Source organism: Schistocerca nitens, chromosome 2 (genome assembly GCF_023898315.1).
Source record: "Schistocerca nitens isolate TAMUIC-IGC-003100 chromosome 2, iqSchNite1.1, whole genome shotgun sequence".
Taxonomy (NCBI): Eukaryota; Metazoa; Arthropoda; class Insecta; order Orthoptera; family Acrididae; genus Schistocerca; species Schistocerca nitens.
This window is the reverse complement of record NC_064615.1, coordinates 924,824,865-924,845,011: the sequence shown is the minus strand read 5'-3', so window position 1 is coordinate 924,845,011 and position 20,147 is coordinate 924,824,865. Positions and strand designations below refer to the sequence as shown.

Here is a 20,147-nt window from a genome sequence, read left to right as displayed (position 1 = left end):
GCAGTAAATATACACGGTGAGTGATAAGTATTGCTGCACTTGGCCTTCCTTGGTTGTTATCGGAAACAGGCGGTGACATTTCACTAAACAAGTACAGTGGTAACTAAGGAAAACATACCGTACCACGAATGATTTCAGGACAGCTGCGCAAATTCTGCCAAGTGGTTCAGCGCGTCCTCGTGAAATATCGCGATAAAAACCCTCGGTAAACCGATCGAAGCGCCTTCACCAGCAGGTGCAATAATGTTGTGGTCGACTGATATATCTCCCAAACCCCGCGAAAAGGCTACTTTAATGGCGGGATTACTAGTGTCATTGTTAGTCATAGACAAAGTTTTTCTCCCATAATTCTCGTACTGTACAGAATAATAGCCACGCCAGTTTTGACTGAATTTACCTGAAAGACAGGATACTTTGCTGCAAAGCAGATTTTTGTTACGGCTGTCTGGAAAGGAAAGGTACCAGATAATACACAAGCAATTTGCCAAAATTTTTTAATTTTTGTCCAGTTTATTTCCATACATGGTGCTGATGTTACTCGAGTTTTTGACCCAAATTTCTGCTTCTACTGGTGATTACGGCGGTGATGAAGAGCGGTGAGTCTAGCGTGAGACGCAGCCGCTCCACGTGAGTGGGACCTCCCTCTAACACGAGCCGATCCACCGTCTTCTGCTGTAGTTTCGTCCTCAGTTAAAGGAGTTACGCTCGATGTCAGCTAGACAGGAGGAGAGGAAGCAAGTGCTGTGTCACGTTGTTTCGAAATCTGGAGCCAACATCACATTTCACGCTTAACATCACGTTACTGCTAAAGTACCACATAATTTACAGAAAATAAACCACCTCCCAGTCACGGTATTACGATATCTTTGTGGCTACAGCCTTGTCTTACACCCTTCTTAATACGAGCACTTAGTTCTTGATCGTCCACTCTTATTATTCCGTCTTGAATATTGTACATACTGTATTTGTGGCGTCATCGGTGGGTACGTCGTTAGACAAGCTAGGTTCTGTGCGCGGGAATTGTATGCATATAGGGAAATCGATGACCTGTCTGTACGCTCATAGCTCACAGCTGTCGTTTGATGACATTTGCAAAGTTCCCGCGCACCTTTGTTATGAAAGCGTATATCGTTTGAGCTAACGTCACCTTGTGGAACTTGTAGAGCAAGACACGCCGTATATGTCAAGTGCGAAAGGCGTTGTAAATGAGATTACTTATCGCAACGAGAGACTAGTCATCCACAATGGCGGTATAGTTTGCGCCCAAAGAAAGCTTTTTTATAGACGAGTGGTGACAGAAACAGTAATAAGGTCGAAGTAAGTGTTATGGTTTTGTCGTAAGTGACGAGCGTGTAGTTACTGTTTCGAAGAGACGACAGACGAAAGCCCATGATTTACATTCATCAAACATTAAAGTCCTGGACTGTGCCGTGACGGACACGGCGGATCCGAGTCAGTGGAGCAGGCGGATGATGGCGGGCTCGAATTCTCCACCACCGCTGCCGTGTGCTGCGATGAAGCTGCCAGCGAGGCTCCTTCCGAGAACTGTTCCTAGCAGCTGAGTCGTGTCATTTGGTAGAGACTGGTGTTCAAAATTAAAGCAACAAACAGAAATGTTACAAGGTTGTGTTTGTATTGCCACAAAACTGTATAAACAGGTGATAGCAAAGTAGAAACAATGTAAAGAATACAGAACGTAACCAACTGCAACATGCATAACGGTAGACAAAAACGTTCTTTGTTTTTCCCCACTTAACATCGCCATCAGTGTCTAGTGTGTGTGCTTCGTTTTGTGTTTCGTGCAGTTACAACTCAACTGTTCACATGTGCCGTCGCCGTTCTCCGTGTTTTGTGCGCCGTGTCAACAAGTGTTGGTTTTTTTTATCGTCCAACGTGAACGGCTTCTTGTTTTTTCTGTTTTTTGTAACTACTTTCTTTGCCCGCCATTTTTTGTATTGTCTGTGTCACCTAAATCGTATTATTGTACCCCATAAGGCTGAAGAGCAGCGTATTAAGCTGCTGCCAGCCCACCTTGTATGAGGTGATTAAAACTACAACAAAGAAAAAAAAAATCCCCACTCAACAGATTTACACGTGGTCTATGGGTTAAAAATATAAAACAACAAAAAAATAAAATAAAATTCAGAAAAAGGAAGATTTTGTTTTGTTTGTAAGGGTAGCCCTAAGCTTGATTTCCCATATTTCCCCTGGTATATAGGCAGCTCTCTGGGGTAGGTTTAGTCAGGAGCCAACGCCTGAAGTGGCCCAGATTTTTTTGTTATAGGATTAAAAGTGGCGGTGGCACTTGTTTTTTTTAGTTGCATTTTATTTAAAAAAAAAGGTCCTAGGTTCAAGTCTTCCTTTGAGTGAAAATTTTAATTTTTAAAATAAAAAAAACTAAAATGAAAAAAAAAGAAAAAAAGGGGGTAGCGTCTTTGATTCATAATCAAAACGTCTTCGGTCCCGTGTTCGATCCCCGCCACTGCCTAAGTTTTGATAAATAATCAGCATTGGCGGCCGAAGACTTCCGGCATAAGAAGTCAGCCTCATTCTGCCAACGGACTTGTCAAAGAGGGCGGAGGAGCGGATAGAGGTTCAGGGCACTTTCTTGTCCTAGGGTTGGGAAATTGCCCCTAAGGGCGGAAGAATCAGCAATGATCAACGACATGAGGATGCAGAAGGCAATGGAAACCACTGCATTAAAGACACGTAACGTGTATCCACAGGACATGTGGCCTGTAATTGAAGATGTGTCATGATGATCTCTCCATTGGCAAAAGATTCCGGAATAGTCCCCCATTCGGATCTCCGGGAGGGGACTGCCAAGGGGGAGGTTACCATGAGAAAAAGATTGAATAATCAACGGAAGGATAACGTTCTATTAGTCGGGGCGTGGAAGGGAAACTAGAAAATCTAAAAAGGGAAATGCAAAGGCTCAATCTAGATATAGTAGGGGTCAGTGAAGTGAAGTGGAAGGAAGACAAGGATTTCTGGTCAGATGAGTATCGGGTAATATCAACAGCAGCAGAAAATGGTATAACAGGTGTAGGATTCGTTATGAATGGGAAAGTAGGGCGGAGGGTGTGTTACTGTGAACAATTTCAGTGACCGGTTTGTTCTAATCAGAATCGACAGCAGACCAACACCGACAACGATAGTTCAGGTATACATGCCGACGTCGCAAGCTGAAGATGAACAGATAGAGAAAGTGTATGAGGATATTGAAAGGGTAATGCAGTAAATAAAGGGGGACGAAAATCTAATAGTCATGGGCGACTGGAATGCAGTTGTAGGGGAAGGAGTAGAAGAAAAGCTTACAGGAGAATATGGGCTTGGGATAAGGAATGAACGAGGAGAAAGACTAATTGAGTTCTGTAACAAGTTTCAGCTAGTAATAGCGAATACCCTGTTCAAAAATCACAAGAGGAGGAGGTATACTTGGAAAAGGCCGGGAGATACGGGAAGATTTCAATTAGATTACATCATGGTCAGACAGAGATTCCGAAATCAGATACTGGATTGTAAGGCGTACCCAGGAGCAGATATAGACTCAGATCACAATATAGTAGTGATGAAGAGTAGGTTGAAGTTCAAGACATTAGTCAGGAAGAATCAATACGCAAAGAAGTGGGATACGGAAGTACTAAGGAATGACGAGATACGTTTGAAGTTCTCTAACGCTATAGATACAGCACTAAGGAATAGCGCAGTAGGCAGTACAGTTGAAGAGGAATGGACATCTCTAAAAAGGGCCATCACAGAAGTTGGGAAGGAAAACATAGGTACAAAGAAGGTAGCTGCGAAGAAACCATGGGTAACAGAAGAAATACTTCAGTTGATTGATGAAAGGAGGAAGTACAAACATGTTCCTGGGAAATCAGGAATACAGAAATACAAGTCGCTGAGGAATGAAATAAATAGGAAGTGTAGGGAAGTTAAGACGAAATGGCTGCAGGAAAAATGTGAAGACATCGAAAAAGATATGATTGTCGGAAGGACAGACTCAGCATACAGGAAAGTCAAGACAACCTTTGGTGACATTAAAAGCAACGGTGGTAACATTAAGAGTGCAACGAGAATTCCACTGTTAAATGCAGAGGAGAGAGCAGATAGGTGGACAGAATACATTGAAAGCCTCTATGAGGGTGAAGATTTTGTGGATGTGATAGAAGAAGAAACAGGGGTCGATTTAGAAGAGATAGGGGATCTAGTATTAGAATCGGAATTTAAAAGAGCTTTGGAGGACTTACGGTCAAATAAGACAGTAGGGATAGATAACATTCCATCAGAATTTCTAAAATCATTGGGGGAAGTGGCAACAAAACGACTATTCACGTCGGTGTGTAGAATATATGAGTCTGGCGATATACCATCTGACTTTCGGAAAAGCATCATCCACACAATTCCGAAGACGGCAAGAGCTGACAAGTGCGAGAATTATGGCACAATCAGCTTAACAGCTCATGCATCGAACCTGCTTACAAGAATAATATACAGAAGAATGGAAAAGAAAATTGAGAATGCGCTAGGTGACGATCAGTTTGGCTTTAGGAAAAGTAAAGGGACGAGAGAGGCAATTTTGACGTTACGGCTAATAATGGAAGCAAGGCTAAAGAAAAATCAAGACACTTTCATAGGATTTGTCGACCTGGAAAAAGCGTTCGACAATATAAAATGGTGCAAACTGTTCGAGATTCTGAACAAAGTAGGGGTAAGCTATAGGGAGAGACGGGTCATATACAATATGTACAACATTCAAGAGGGAATAATAAGAGTGGACGATCAAGAACGAAGTGCTCGTATTAAGAAGGGTGTAAGACAAGGCTGTAGCCTTTCGCCCCTACTCTTCAATCTGTACATCAAGGAAGCAATGATGGAAATAAAAGAAAGGTTCAGGAGTGGAATTAAAAAACAAGGTTAAAGGTTATCAATGATACGATTCGCTGATGACATTGCTATCCTGAGTGAAAGTGAAGTAGAATTAAATGATCTGCTGAACGGAATGAACAGTTTAATGAGTACACAGTATGGTTTGAGAGTAAATCGGAGAAAGACGAAGGTAATGAGAAGTAGTAGAAATTAGAACAGCGATAAACTTAACATCAGGATTGATGGTCACGAAGTCAATGAAGTTAAGGAATTCTGCTGCCTAGACAGTAAAATAACCAGTGACGGACGGAGCAAGGAGGACATCAAAAGCAGACTCGCTATGGTCAAAAAGGCATTTCTGGCCAAGAGAAGTCTACTAATATCAAATACCGGCCTTAATTTGAGGAAGAAATTTTTGAGGATGTACGTCTGGAGTACAGCATTGTATGGTAATGTTGAAAATTAGGTGGACTGATAAGGTAAGGAATGAGGAGGTTCTACGCAGAAACGGAGAGGAAAGGAATATGTGGAAAACACTGATAAGGAGAAGGGACAGGATGATAGGACATCTGCTAAGACATGAGGGAATGACTTCCATGGTACTAGAGGGAGCTGTAGAGGGCAAAAACTGTAGAGGAAGACAGAGATTGGAATACGTCAAGCAAATAATTGAGGACGAAGGGTTGCAAGTGCTACTCTGAGATGAAGAGGTTAGCACAGGAAAGGAATTCGTGGCGGGCCGTATCAAACCAGCTGGTTAATGTGCTCAGTGCGAGGTATGACCACCTTTAGCACCAATACTGGCCTGACAAATACGGGACATGCTGTGAATGATGTCACTTGTCTCATGTTGAGACAATAACGCCCATTCTTGCTGGAGGGATGCTCACAAGTCTTGGAGAGTGGTAGGTGGATGCTGATATGATGCAACCCATCTCCCTAGTGCTTCCCAGACATCCTCTTTGGAATTCAAGTAAGTGGGGCAAAGATGCAATGCCATGCGTGCAGTACCTTCAATTTAAAAAAAAAAAAAAAAAAAAAAACATCAACCATCCGTGCCCCATGAGGTCGAGCATTAGAGCATTATCGTCCATCAATACGAAGTCTGGACCCACAGCACCTCCCAACAACCGTGCGTGAGATCCCAAGATCTCCTCACTGTATCTGACAGCAGTTAAATCTTGCTGATTCACCCGCACAATATCAAGCGGAGGTGTTCGAGTGGTCAACATAATCCCTGCCCATACCATTGCAAATTCTCCTCGATATAGGTCGCTTTCTACAATGTCTGGATCCTGAAATCGTGTTGCACGTGCCCCCCAGATGCAAATCCGTCGACAATCACTCTCCAGGCCTAATCGGGACTCATCTGTGAAAAGAACATTGGCACACAGTTCGACTGTTTAGGGTGGTATGTTGATGGCTCAACTATAGACGTTCCCATCTGTGAAGACACGCCAGATGCCAGACGTAGACAGACATCAGGTCCCCCAACAACGAAGGCCACTCGGTTGAAGCCTTCTGTACACCGTTTGCCTCGATGCACCACGTACGTGGGATGCTGCGATGTCAGATGCCAGATGCAGTGCAGTGCTAAGGTGGGACCGTCGTGCCCTTACTGCCAAATAATGGTTCATTCCTTCTGATATCACACGTGGTCGGCCTTGTTCTGGTCTCCGGGATACAGTTTCCGTCTCTATAAACTGTCGCTTCACCGAAGAAACCATAGAACCATTCATATGAAGCCACCGGGCCACATCAGTTTGCGACTCTCCAGCTTCCATTCTTCATATGGCCCTCCATAGCACATAGTATGTAGGCGTCTTCTCTGTGCCAAAGTGCGCCGTCTGTGACTGTGTACACAGCAATTGTGGATGTTGGACTACCATGAAAACATTACGCCGCTTGATAGATGCCCTGACGTCATAGTCGGCGTGGTTATTCGTTGAGCGGAATGCCATCTTCCGTGCAGAATTCGATCGTAACGACATCTGTCTACAGTTTGTGTGATTATATCGTGAATTAGACACAGCACGGGGAAACAGCAGTTTGTTGCTTTAATTTTCGACACCAGTGTACTAGCATTTGTTGTTTGAACTCGACCGCAAGATCAGCTGCTAACACTGCGAAGACAACATTTATTTTGACCGACTATTTCTTGACGAATAGAATTTGAATATATTGATTTGATTCAACATGAGAGATTTACATGAAATTTGGGTAATAATTATTATATAATGCTCTTCGAGAGGTATGCCTGTGACATTCGAGGGTTGGATTCCCTCCTTCCTCATCGAGGACTCGCACTGCCTGGGCTACTCTCAGGGTGTATCTTCGACGTGGAAGAGCCCCAACCGTGTCTGCCGCGTTGTTGCCGTCTGCACGCCGTCACTGCTGGCCGCCGCCGCCGCCCCCGCCGACGCCGCCGCCGCGCCGCTGCCGTCTGTTCGCCACCGCCCGGTGCTTGCCGCCGCCGCCGCCGCCGCCGCCGCCGCTTGGTCGCCGTCTGTCGGTGCTCGCCGCTTCCTCTTCTGCTGCCGCCACCTGGTCGCCGCTTCTTCAGCCGCCGCCGCCGCCGCCGCTGTCGCCGTCTCTTGGTGCTCGCCGCTTCTTCTGCCGCCGTCTCTCGGTGCTCGCCGCTGCCGCCATCTCTCGGTGTTCGCTGCCGCCTGCGATCATGGACGCCCCAACTACCACCATCATCTATCTATACCTCTCCTTCACCTGCCCCCACTGTAACGTCATGGAGTGCTTCCTCTGGGATTCACCTCATGCACCTCCCCTACTCACAGTCTCCTCCCCATCTATCTCCTCTCCATCGATGTATCCCCACCTGTACGTCACTCCTGCTCCTACCCCTGCTACTGCCCCTGCTGCTTCTCCCGCTCCTGCCTCTGTCCCTGCTCCCAACCCCCCTCCCGGTCCTGTCGCCCGCCGAGACGACTTTCCCCCTCTCCCCCCTGCGACTAGCACTGCTTCCCCTGCCAGAGTCTCCGCCCGCCGCGCCACAGTCGCCGCCACAGAGCGCCCTACCCTCTCATCCGGTGATACTACCTCACAGGAGGGCCCTGCCTCCCACCACCTCCCCATCCATCCAGTCCCTCATCCCTCCTCCCAGGCAACACCCGCCAAAAAATCACTGCCCGCCCCACCTCCCACTGACTCCGCTATGGATACCACCCCACCTCCCTCCTCTCCAGCCCCCTCCCTGTATACCTTTGTCCTAGGCAACCCTGATCCGAAATTCCTGGATGCCTGCACCTTCACCCTTGAAATCCGGAAGTACATCCCCAGTGCACCCATCACCCAACTTATCCCTCGCAGAGACTCTGTCCTCATCAAGTCTCCCTCTCCATCCTTCCATACTGATCTCCTCTGTCGCCTTCCCCGCATCACCTTTGGGCCCCACGCATCCCTCACCTAATTCCTTACATCCTCCTCTCCTCGTCAACCCCGACTGCCTCGTTGTCCACCGACCCTCACTGCCGTCATCTCAAAACTCAGCCCTGTGGTCACGGAGGCTGAGGTGTTGGCGGAACTGAATGCCCACCCCTCCCTGGAAGTCCGCTCTGCCCGCCGTATCTACAACTCCTCTGGCCCTACTTTCCTCATGCGTATCTTTACAGAGTCCGCCTCCTCCATCGACCACCTCCTCACGCAGGGAGCCCTGATTTTCAACCGCTGCCACCCTGTTGACCTGTCCCGTTCCCCTCCTCAATCCTACCACTGCCAGCGTTGTCTTCTGTACAATGACCACCTCACCAAAAACTGCAAGAACCCACCCACCTGCCCCCATTGTAAAGCCTCCCACTTCCTCAAACAGTGTCCCAACCTCGCCTCCCCCCATCCTGCAACACCTGCAATGAACCTCACCCCACCTATTCCTCCAAATGCAAAGCCAAGCCCCCTCCCACCAACCCTGTCCCCGTTCGCCCCATTGACCCACCTATCCACCCTAACAATTCCCTCCGCCCGCCCCCTACAGCAGAAGACATCATCTGGTTCCTCACCGTCGTCCTGCAGAACGTCCACCCCTTCCAGCGCCCCCACACAATCCAGCAGATTTCCCTCGCTGCCCGCTCTGTTTTCCACCTAAACACCTATGCCACATACTCCCACAACCACCCGCCTAGACACCCTCGTTTAAGCCCCTCTCTCCCCTTCCCGCACCCTTCCCACACCCAACCCCATGGCTCGTCGACAGTATCGTCTCCCCTACCTCAACATTCGCTCCCTCCCTGCAAACAAATACCTCTTCATGCATATGCGACTGCTACGGTCGCAGGTTCGAATCCTGCCTCGGGCATGGCTGTGTGTGATGTCCTTAGGTTAGTTAGGTTTAAGTAGTTCTAAGTTCTAGGGGACTGATGACCACAGCAGTTGAGTCCCATAGTGCTCAGAGCCATTTGAACCATCTTCATGCATACCCTCTCCCAGCACCAGGTTGACTCCTTCATCCTTAATGAAACCTTCCTCCAACCCCACCATGTGGTCCGCATCTCCCCTTATCTCCTTCACCGCACTGACAATCCCCTTCCCCTAGCTTGAGGCGGGGTCGCTATCGGCCACCTCAGGCATCTCCCTGTCCGGCCACAACCCCTCCTCAATGACCCAACCGAACACCTTCTCCTCAGCCTCTTTTTTCCCTCCCTCACCGTCACCTGTGCCACTATCTATATTCGCCCCGCAGCTCCTCTCCCCTTTGACTTCATTTCCCATGTTGACCGTACCTTCTCCACCTATGTGATCGCCGCTGACCTCAACATCCACAGCCGTGACCCTGCCACCCTTCGGCGGTGGCATCAGTTCCTTGCCACCCTCCATGGTGACCTTGTTCCTCTCCCACAGCACACCCGTCCTGAAAGTAACTCCACCCCCGATGTTATCCTCGCTTCCCCCAACCTCCTTGGTCGCATTGCCGTTGATGTCTTCGATTCCGTCAGTAGTGACCGTCTCCCTGTCCTTCTCACCATCTCCTCTACCTGTCCTGCCACTGCAGCCACCCGCCCAACTGCCCCTCCAAAGTCTGTCCATGACTACCACCGTGCCAATGGGGATGCCTACCGGGAATCCATTGCCTTACAGGTCGAAAGCCACCCCCTCACTTTCCACCACCCTAATGATATCACCCATGTCTCTTCCTTCCTTCAGAAGACCGTCACTGACGCTGTGGAGGCTCATGTCCCTACCAAACTCATCCACCCTCTCCGCCCTATGTTTCCTCCACAGGCCGTCCTTCTTCTGCGTGAATCCCGCAGGCTCTACCACTCCTTCCTCCACACTCGTGACCGGGATACTCTCACCCGTCACCGGCAATTACAGTGACATATCCGGAACCTCCTTACAGCAAAGAAACGCCGGGAGTGGCGTCAGACATGCATACGCCTCAACTCCACCCTCCCTGTCAACTCCTCCAAGTACTGGTCAGCCTTCCACCGCCTTACTGGTAGCCATCCCACCCTGCATTACCCCATCCTCCATGACGATCGACCCTTTCCTGACAACCTCAGTAAGGCTAACCATTTTGCTTCCCACCTATCCGAGGTCTTCTCCATTCCTGACGATCCCCATTTTGATTACTTCCTCTTCCCCACTGTCCTTGACCGCACTGACACCTCTGTCCCCCCGCTCGCCACTAGCTTCCAGTACTTGGATCGGCTACCCCCCTCCAACATCAACACTCCCATCACCATGCAAGACATCACACTCGTCCTTTGCTCCAAACGCAACACTGCCCCTGGTCATGATGGCGTCACCTACCGTCACCTCAAGGAATCCCCTCCATCCTTCCTGTCTGTCCTTGCTACCCTGTACAATGTCCTCCTCTCCACTGGATTTTACCCTGACCTGTGGAAGACTTCCCGTGTCCTGCTGTTCCCTAAGCCTAACAAACCCCCCTCTGCTACCTCTTCCTATCGTCCCATCTGCCTCACCTCCATGTTCAGTAAGGTCTTTGAGGCCATCCTCTCTCGCCGTATCCACCACCACCTTAACCAGCACCGCCTCCTTCCTCTTACCCAATGTGGCTTCCGGCCTTCCTTCTCTGCTGACGACCAGCTCCTTAACCTTACCCATCTTCTTTCCCTCCAACTTAACTCCCGTCGCTCTGCTATCTTTGTTTCCCTTGATCTCCAGAACGCCTATGACCGTGTCTGGCATCCCGGGCTCCTTTTCAAACTCCAGACCTGTGCTCTCCCCATCAACTTCGTCCGTCTCGTTGCTTCCTTCCTCTCCCATCGTCCCTCCTATGTGACTATCCACAATTCCAACTCCCGTACTTTCTACCCCTCTGCCGGCGTGCCCCAAGGTTCTGTCCTTTCCCCTCTCCTCTATCTCCTGTACACTGCTGATATGCCCAAACCTTCTCCTCCTGTTCATCTTCTCTAGTTTGCTGATGACACCGCCTTCCTAGCCCTTTATCCTACCCTTCAACGGTCCCAACGTACCCTCCAAACCCACCTTGACCAATTCACCGCTTGGTGCAACCAGTGGTTCCTCCGTGTTAATCCCTCCAAGACCCAGGCGATCATCATAGGCCACACCACCCGCTCCTTCCGCCTCCATGATTTCTACCTCACCATTTATGGCCGTCCTATCCACCTCACTCCTACCCTCAAATACCATGGCCTCACCCTCGACCGCCACCTCACCTGTACTCCCCATCTCCTTACCATCCAAAACAAAGCTCACAACCGTCTCCGCCTCCTGATACTCCTGTCCGGCCGGACATGGGGTCTGCATCCTTCCACCATCCTCCACACCTACAAATCCATGATCCGCCCCATCCTTTGTTACGCCAGCATCGCTTCGATTTCCGCCCCTCCCCGGTTCTATAACGCCCTCCAAATCCTCAAACGCCATGCACTCCGCCTCGCCTTCCGCGTCCGCCTTCCGTCCCCCATGCGCATCCTCTATGACCTCCTCCCCTTCCCCCACCTTCTCCTTTTCCTTGAACACATCCGCACACTATATATTGTCCGCCACCTTGATCCCCCTCACCCCCTGGTGTCTCCCTTCCTCTCCACTCGCAACCAGTTGCCGCGCCTTTACCGTTGTGTCCCTCCCTCTCTCCATCTCCACACCCTCCATCTCCTTTCCCAACACAACTTCCACCATCTACCACTCCTGGATGATGAGCTTCGCCCTGACATCTACCCTTCCTACCAACTCTAACCCCCTCTTCCTGCCTCCTCCTCAGGGCTCCCTCTCCTCCCCCTCCCTCCTTCTGAGCGGATTTCCCCTCCTACTCCCCCTCCATCTCTTGTGCCTTCTTTCAGTGTCTCTGCGCTCCCTCCTGCCCTGTCTTCCCTTTTCCTCTCCCGCCCCATGTGTCTCCTGCCTCTTCGTGAACCCACGGTTGCCCCTCCTCTCTTCATGCCGCCGCTTCGCCAGCTGCCCCATGCTCTCCCCTCCTTTTCCATCCTCTCTGACCTTTCCCTCGGCAGGTCCCACCTGGTAGTTTTATTCTTCGTCGTGTGTGCTCCAAGTGGGTTTTAAGTGTGTTGTTTCGGAGTGTTTTTAATACTGTGGCCAACTTTTAACCTGTGCATGCGCATCCAGTGTCTTCTCTGTGTTTTAAGAATCGCCAACTGCGTTTTTTAACTTTCTGGTGACTTTTTTAACTGTCCCCGATGAACGTCTATGTGTCAGTGTACTTTTACCTCAATTTTCTCCCCTTACTCTGTTTTATGTTCCCCTTTTTTACCTCCTTATGTATGTATTATTTTATTCTTGTTTTAGTTGTCATGTCACTCGGCTGAAGAGCGGCGGATTGTGCTGCTGACAGCCCTCCCCTGCCCATATGGGGCAGAAATATGAAATCACAATAAAGAAAAAAAAAGTATGCCTGTGATGAGACCTTTTACTACCTTAAATGCCTGTCTCATTCATGAATTAAATGGCTGAAATGTTCATTTTATATTTGCGGGGAATTTTAGCAGTTTTGTGAAACATACAGCTTAATCAGTGCAGTCCTATAACTCCCAAACCGCTCCCTAACAAAGATGCACTTCGTCCCCTTTTTTCAACTTACCTGATACAGTAGGCAACTGTCGTCGCAGCCATCTCCGTGAAATTCGTCAATTAGGTCTTCTGCATAATAAAAACAAAACACTTTACAAACTGTTTGTATTCAGAATACCAAAAAACAATTCAGTCATAAAGTACGTTATAATTAATGTGACATAAACGTATGATTAGGCCTATTACCAAGCCGCTATACTATTACTTCTGCTACATGTTTCAATGTCCCCCCCAAACACGTTAATTATTGGAACACAAAACTGTTTCTATTAATTACTGTCGCGAATGATCCTGCCCACTGGAACATCAAAAGTTGGCAGCCTATCAGCATCGAAGATGCAGGGAAACATCGGGCACTGAAATGACACTGAACGTTCTTAATATGTTGATACTTCAGCACGGACATTTGATTTAAATATTCTTGATCACTTTATATGACTGTATAACGCGTATAAACATAAGTAATTGCATTTATTTAACATCCATTAATTTTTTGTGTCAGTGAGCGAAGTTCACAAATATAACGTAATCACTTGAAACCGGGTTATTCGAAAGGCTGTTGATTACCTACTTATTTCAATGTCTTTCAGTTAGTGGAAGATATATATGTGGATCTTAAGTTCTCTAAGTTCTGTATTATGAACAGTACTGTGTACTGCTCCTTTCATTTCACTGGATTCCATTCCCACGAAATAATAGCTCCCTCCTTATTAAAATACATAGTCCATCAATTTCTATCAATACTTTCAAAGGCATTTTTGCGTTTCACCAATACTTAACATGTTCTTTAAGTAACTTTATTAGTCAAGTTGTGTGGATTGACATAATCCATCAAAAATAGCAACGCAGCTTACAAGGAAATAAACTTTTGTATTTTTTCATTGTAAAAATAGCAACCATGCACTTGTAGCCACCTTTAAAACGTAAACGTAATTTTTTGATACTATTGTAAGAATCAACAAATTCAGTTCTTCTCAATGTTATATACGTGAGAGACCTAGAAGTAAAAACATTATGGCCAAAAACGTTTAAAACTTTTAGAATGTTATTATAATTAATTAATTAAAAAATTTCATTCATGAATTGTTCAGATACGTGTGCCAGTAATATACATACGGTACGAATAGGGGTCTCGCGCATAGTTAGCCTTTTCTGCCAGGTCTAGGCAATGATCAGAACACGTCACCTGTGCGAAGCTGGCTCCTGCGAAAAGAAACAATGCTGCAAGTAAATATGCATTACATATGTATTGTATATGTCATTCACAATACACCACAGAAAAGAGTGTTGGTTTGTCTACGAGACCTAAAAAGGATTTTAATTTTTACTATCTGATACGATACGATAAGTTTCACAATACGACAACTCAGTACTGTACCTGTATTTAGCGATATGAAATAATGTCGGAGTTATATGAATACAGATAACCGCAAAAATTTAGCACACTAACGGAATTAGGTTCACTTCAGTGCGAATACGAGCACATCATCGGAACTGGAGACATAAACAGGATCTTAGTGACACAGTCTCTACACAACGTGCAAATAAGATTCTTGAGTTACCGTACGAACATTCTCTCATTGCGCCCCACACACCTCACTGCGTACCATCCCGCTGTTGTCGATGTCATGCCACTAAAGAAAGATTGACAGTGTTTGAGATGTCGGTGAAAGGTGGACCCCACACATCTCACTGGATGTACCTATTTCCGTGGTTCACTCCTACCAGCCCCTGTGGCTCAAGTTGCGTCACGCATCCTGTACCAACGTTAGTTACGGTATGTCGAACGTGGCTCTTCAAAGCGGACTTCCCAGAAACCCAATGGCATCGAATCAAATAATCAGTGAACAACAATTGAGGGGAAATTCAGAAACTTACTGACAGGATCACGGCTTTCAACAACAAGAACAGTGCAAACTCAGAACTACGTCAAATGTTGATCAATATGTATAACGTTCAAATGCGTTTCGAGTCAAATCCGGCGCCTCAGTGCTACTACGAATACAGAAAACTGTTGAAATGGCGAAGAGCAATACGTTCCGAACGCCTGAGTAAGTCATACTCGTTGCATCGCGCTCAGAAATACCAAATACGAGCTGCGCGGTCCTGTGGAAGAATCTCCGTAGCTTGGGTGAAGGGAACACAGTCAGATGACGAAGTGAATGAACTTCTTTCAGCTCTATTCACCTCCCATGCTGAGACGAGTCGTCACCTAGAAGAATACCAAGATACAAAATGCTGATATTTATCACATCGCTATGTTACAATAAACACAATAATAAAAGCAATAAAATAACGAGAATCCTTTCTTAACCGACAGGCAACGACTGTCTTAGCATTACCATATCCAAGAATGTTCCTGACGGCACAGTATCAGCCTTGATAGGCATATTTATTATTTCTTTCGTGAATGGGATACATCCTTTTCGATGGAACATGAGTGTACCCCGACATGCTCCTAAAATCGATAACCCCGAATCACCATGTCATAAACTGTGAAATATCTCTATAAAAGCCGTTTCTTGGCACAACATCAAGAGCCGTTTTGTGGCATCCTTTCCCTTTAAATAATATTCTGAATCAAATCCCGCGCCACGAAGTTGGTGCTGTTCTCTTTTTCCTGTGACAGGATTGAGCAGTGGAGCTGTTTCTAACCTGACAGATTAATATAATGCAAGCAACTTGTGCTCTGCATCTTTATTAGGAATTTTTCACATTTGGCAGATTAATGTAAGCAACTTGTACTCTGCATCTTTATTAAGATTCATTTTATAATCATTTTCTATTCTTATGTACACCATGTGCATCGTATTTTACCCTCTGTACTCTACATTACCATGTTTCCTTTCCCATCCCTCATGACGCGATTATGTTTGTGTGAATGCATATTAATCTTGGTTATAAGGGGTAGCGTTGTCTTGCTGCTTTTCGTCTACTGTTCGTGCTGGTCTACTACCTAGGTGCAGTTTAACTTTGGTGTCCTGTCAGCAAACAAAGAGGTTTATCCCCACTGTCCGAGTGTAGGTTGTGTGCTAAGTTGGCGGCGGAATGAATACTCTGGTCACTTCCGTTTACCTGGGATGTCCCCTGCCTGCGACTGTGCTGAAGACACTATATCTTGGGCTTTTGGCGAGTTCACTTCGTAATCGTCCGCCCCCGGTAGTTAAATGGTCAGCGCGACAGAATGTCACTCCTAAGGACACGGGTTCGATTCCAGGCTGGGTCGGAGATATTCTCCGCTCAGGGAATGGGTGTTGTGTTGTCCTAATCATCATCATTTCATCCCCACCGACCCGCAAGTCGCCGAAGTGGCGTCAGATCAAAAGACTTGCACCCGGCGAACCGTCTATCCGACGGGAGGCCCTAGTCACACGACATTTACTCCGTAGTCGTTAAAGCCGTCGGCACACGGGCCGTGCTTTCGAACGTTAACGTCGAGCGTGCCAAGTTCAACGTGCTGCTGAACGCTCAGGAACGATGCGACTTGTGCATACGGTACGTGGGCGCCAACGTGGTATACGCGATCGCAATGCACTCCAGCGGCAGTTGAGGGATGTTTCTAGCTCATAAATCACACTGTTTACTCGACGGGCGAGCGTAAAATTCCCACGTTATCTCTATTAAAACGCACATTTCCTCCATCGTCCATGAAAAGGAAAGTACCATGTTCAATCAATAAGGACACAGGCTTATAAAAGTTCCATTACAAACAGTGCGGTACAAATTTGGAATACTCATCTGCATAAGATAAACATTATTTCATCATTCTCACATTTTAGTAAAACCCCAAAGTCAGTCTTACTTGATCACTGTTCCTGCCCAGTAGCAGAATCTTTGTAACATGTGAATTACGAAGCGTAAAAGAAAAAGGAGCAAAATATCTTTATACAAATAGCGCAAGCGGTCCTTTAAATTAAGCCAATCGAACAAAGTCACCCCCCAAAAAGAGGTGAACTTATATTTACATAATGTCAAATATTATAGTATATACTTATATTAAACCAATAATAAAGTACATAGTGGTCAGAGCCATTTGAATAATAAAGTATCAGAACCTAATAAAACCGCCAATGTTAGGAAAAAAATTGTCAGTGCCAAGACGCGAACCACGGCCCCAACAAACATTCAAGAAGGGACAGTGACGCTGCTCACTACGCTAAACCAACATCAGACCCTGAACAACTAATCATATTATCTTACTACTGCTGGAAACTTTAATCGTGGCTATGTTCCTAACTGAAATTTAATTATAACAAATTGTACCAAGAACAATGCGTTTTGGTGGGATCTTCAGTGTGTGGCTGCCTTCAAATAGTCTACTCTCATAATACGCAAGTTACAATAATTATTTCGCCACGAATATGATGTTTCTCATTATTTTATTGGAACGAATCGCACAGTTAACAACGGGTTTTCCAGTGATTCTCAATTTGCTAGTGCTCAGAAACGGCATATATATACATATAAGCTTGAAATGAATGCCAATATGGCGCCCCACAACTCTGTACTGAAGGGAGACGGCGTGTGTGTGACGTGAGTGGCGTTGTGCCACCTCATTGGTCAACGTTCAGGCGCACGCTCAGAATATCTGACATGCCAGATATTGCTCTGCACATTCGGAAAGACTCCCGAACGTGCTATTCCACGCTATGACGTCAGAAACTCGGCACGCGCAACGCTCAACGTTCGGATGCACGGTCCGTGTGCCGACGCCTTAAGCTTGGTCTTGGTCTTGTTAATTTCCCTTTTGAAATGTGTAAGCTTTATTCAGACCAACTGAAGTGCTCTAATTTTCTCTTCCAGCCATTAACTGTGAAGCGTTGTGCTTATACATTTGGGGGAAATGTTTGGAGTGTCGGATTTAATAATTACTTCGAAGTAACATTGCGCTTCAGAACATTAGATGGTGGAGAACGGCCCAGTACGTGACGAGAAGGACAGTGTAAGAATTTTTTAATTTGTGTGAATGTGTAAATAATTTTGTCTTCGTATGCATGTGTTGTCTCCATTCTTTTCGTTGTGTGTAAGTGTCTACCACTTGATCTGTCTCCACGTGTCTCTTGTAACGAGCCACCAGCTCAGAATTCATGAATTCCTTTACTGAATGAGGAAACTCTTTCTTGTTTTTCATATTTCCGTGATTGATAGCTATTTTGCAACTTTTGTGAATGACAATCTGCGTGATTTGTTCGTGTTTAGCGAGCTCATATGTTAGTAGAATCACGTGACATTTACACGGCGAACCCACAGTTACCGGGTGTTTTAGTGTTGAAATATACACTCCTGGAAATTGAAATAAGAACACCGTGAATTCATTGTCCCAGGAAGGGGAAACTTTATTGACACATTCCTGGGGTCAGATACATCACATGATCACACTGACAGAACCACAGGCACATAGACACAGGCAACAGAGCATGCACAATGTCGGCACTAGTACAGTGTATATCCACCTTTCGCAGCAATGCAGGCTGCTATTCTCCCATGGAGACGATCGTAGAGATGCTGGATGTAGTCCTGTGGAACGGCTTGCCATGCCATTTCCACCTGGCGCCTCAGTTGGACCAGCGTTCGTGCTGGACGTGCAGACCGCGTGAGACGACGCTTCATCCAGTCCCAAACATGCTCAATGGGGGACAGATCCGGAGTTCTTGCTGGCCAGGGTAGTTGACTTACACCTTCTAGAGCACGTTGGGTGGCACGGGATACATGCGGACGTGCATTGTCCTGTTGGAACAGCAAGTTCCCTTGCCGGTCTAGGAATGGTAGAACGATGGGTTCGATGACGGTTTCGATGTACCGTGCACTATTCAGTGTCCCCTCGACGATCACCAGTGGTGTACGGCCAGTGTAGGAGATCGCTCCCCACACCATGATGCCGGGTGTTGGCCCTGTGTGCCTCGGTCATATGCAGTCCTGATTGTGGCGCTCACCTGCACGGCGCCAAACACGCATACGACCATCATTGGCACCAAGCAGAAGCGACTCTCATCGCTTCATCGCTGAAGACGACACGTCTCCATTCGTCCCTCCATTCACGCCTGTCGCGACACCACTGGAGGCGGGCTGCACGATGTTGGGGCGTGAGCGGAAGACGGCCTAACGGTGTGCGGGACCGTAGCCCAGCTTCATGGAGACGGTTGCGAATGGTCCTCGCAGATACCCCAGGAGCAACAGTGTCCCTAATTTGCTGGGAAGTGGCGGTGCGTTCCCCTACGGCACTGCGTAGGATCCTACGGTCTTGGCGTGCATCCGTGCGTCGCTGCGGTCCGGTCCCAGGTCGACGGGCACGTGCACCTTCCGCCGACCACTGGCGACAACATCGATGTACTGTGGAGACCTCACGCCCCACGTGTTGAGCAATTCGGCGGTACGTCCACCCGGCCTCCCGCATGCCCACTATACGCCCTCGCTCAAAGTCCGTCAACTGCACATACGGTTCACGTCCACGCTGTCGCGGCATGCTACCAGTGTTAAAGACTGCGATGGAGCTCCGTATGCCACGGCAAACTGGCTGACACTGACGGCGGCGGTGCACAAATGCTGCGCAGGTAGCGCCATTCGACGGCCAACACCGCGGTTCCTGGTGTGTCCGCTGTGCCGTGCGTGTGATCATTGCTTGTACAGCCCTCTCGCAGTGTCCGGAGCAATTATGGTGGGTCTGACACACCGGTGTCAATGTGTTCTTTTTTCCATTTCCAGGAGTGTATATGTAATTGAATATTAGTTTGGTTTGCTGAAGCAGTTGGCTTTCGCGGATAAATTTGACCGTATTTTCATTTCAGTAGCGTTTCCTTGGATCCGTTGTACTTTCGGCGGGAACTCGTATGCTGTTTTCCTATTTACCGAATTGTGTACAAATTATCTTGCTTTCGATTCATATTTGACGATAACCACGCAGTCGGTACCAACCTCCTTGCTGCAGTTTCATTTATTTAGCGTTGGCGGAGTTCTTATCCCAGCATGTCTTATTCTATATTTCTGCGAATGAATGTGCGATCTGAAATTGTGAGTTACTAGGTCATGATTAAATTATCGTGTGGTTTTACGTTGAGGCACCAGAAAAATTTTGTGTACATTGTCCTTCCATGAGCACACCACCTTGGCTTCATTGATAAATAATTTTCTTAACGTTTTATCCCCATGTGTTCTGCATACTTAGTCAAAGCTCCTCTATTGAACCACTTTATTTGAAATTATTCTGTTTTATTAATTCTGTGTGGCTGCATAGTTTAAGCTTTGTTGATTATTCACGA

At 47.1% G+C, this 20,147-nt stretch overlaps 1 protein-coding gene across 1 annotated transcript in view; it reads right to left on the bottom strand.

The window, feature by feature from the left end:
- Nucleotides 1-6,987: 6,987 nt before the first annotated feature.
- LOC126234711 (uncharacterized) overlaps nt 6,988-20,147 on the bottom strand; it is a 29,636-nt gene continuing 16,476 nt past the window's right edge. Inside the window, exons 2-4 of the mRNA XM_049943458.1 lie at nt 14,008-14,094; nt 12,902-12,960; nt 6,988-7,538 (exon numbers count right to left, since the gene is read on the bottom strand). Of these exons, the coding sequence (XP_049799415.1) occupies nt 7,191-7,538; nt 12,902-12,960; nt 14,008-14,094 (494 nt within the window). The 3' untranslated portion in view covers nt 6,988-7,190. The remainder of the gene's footprint in view (nt 7,539-12,901; nt 12,961-14,007; nt 14,095-20,147) is intronic.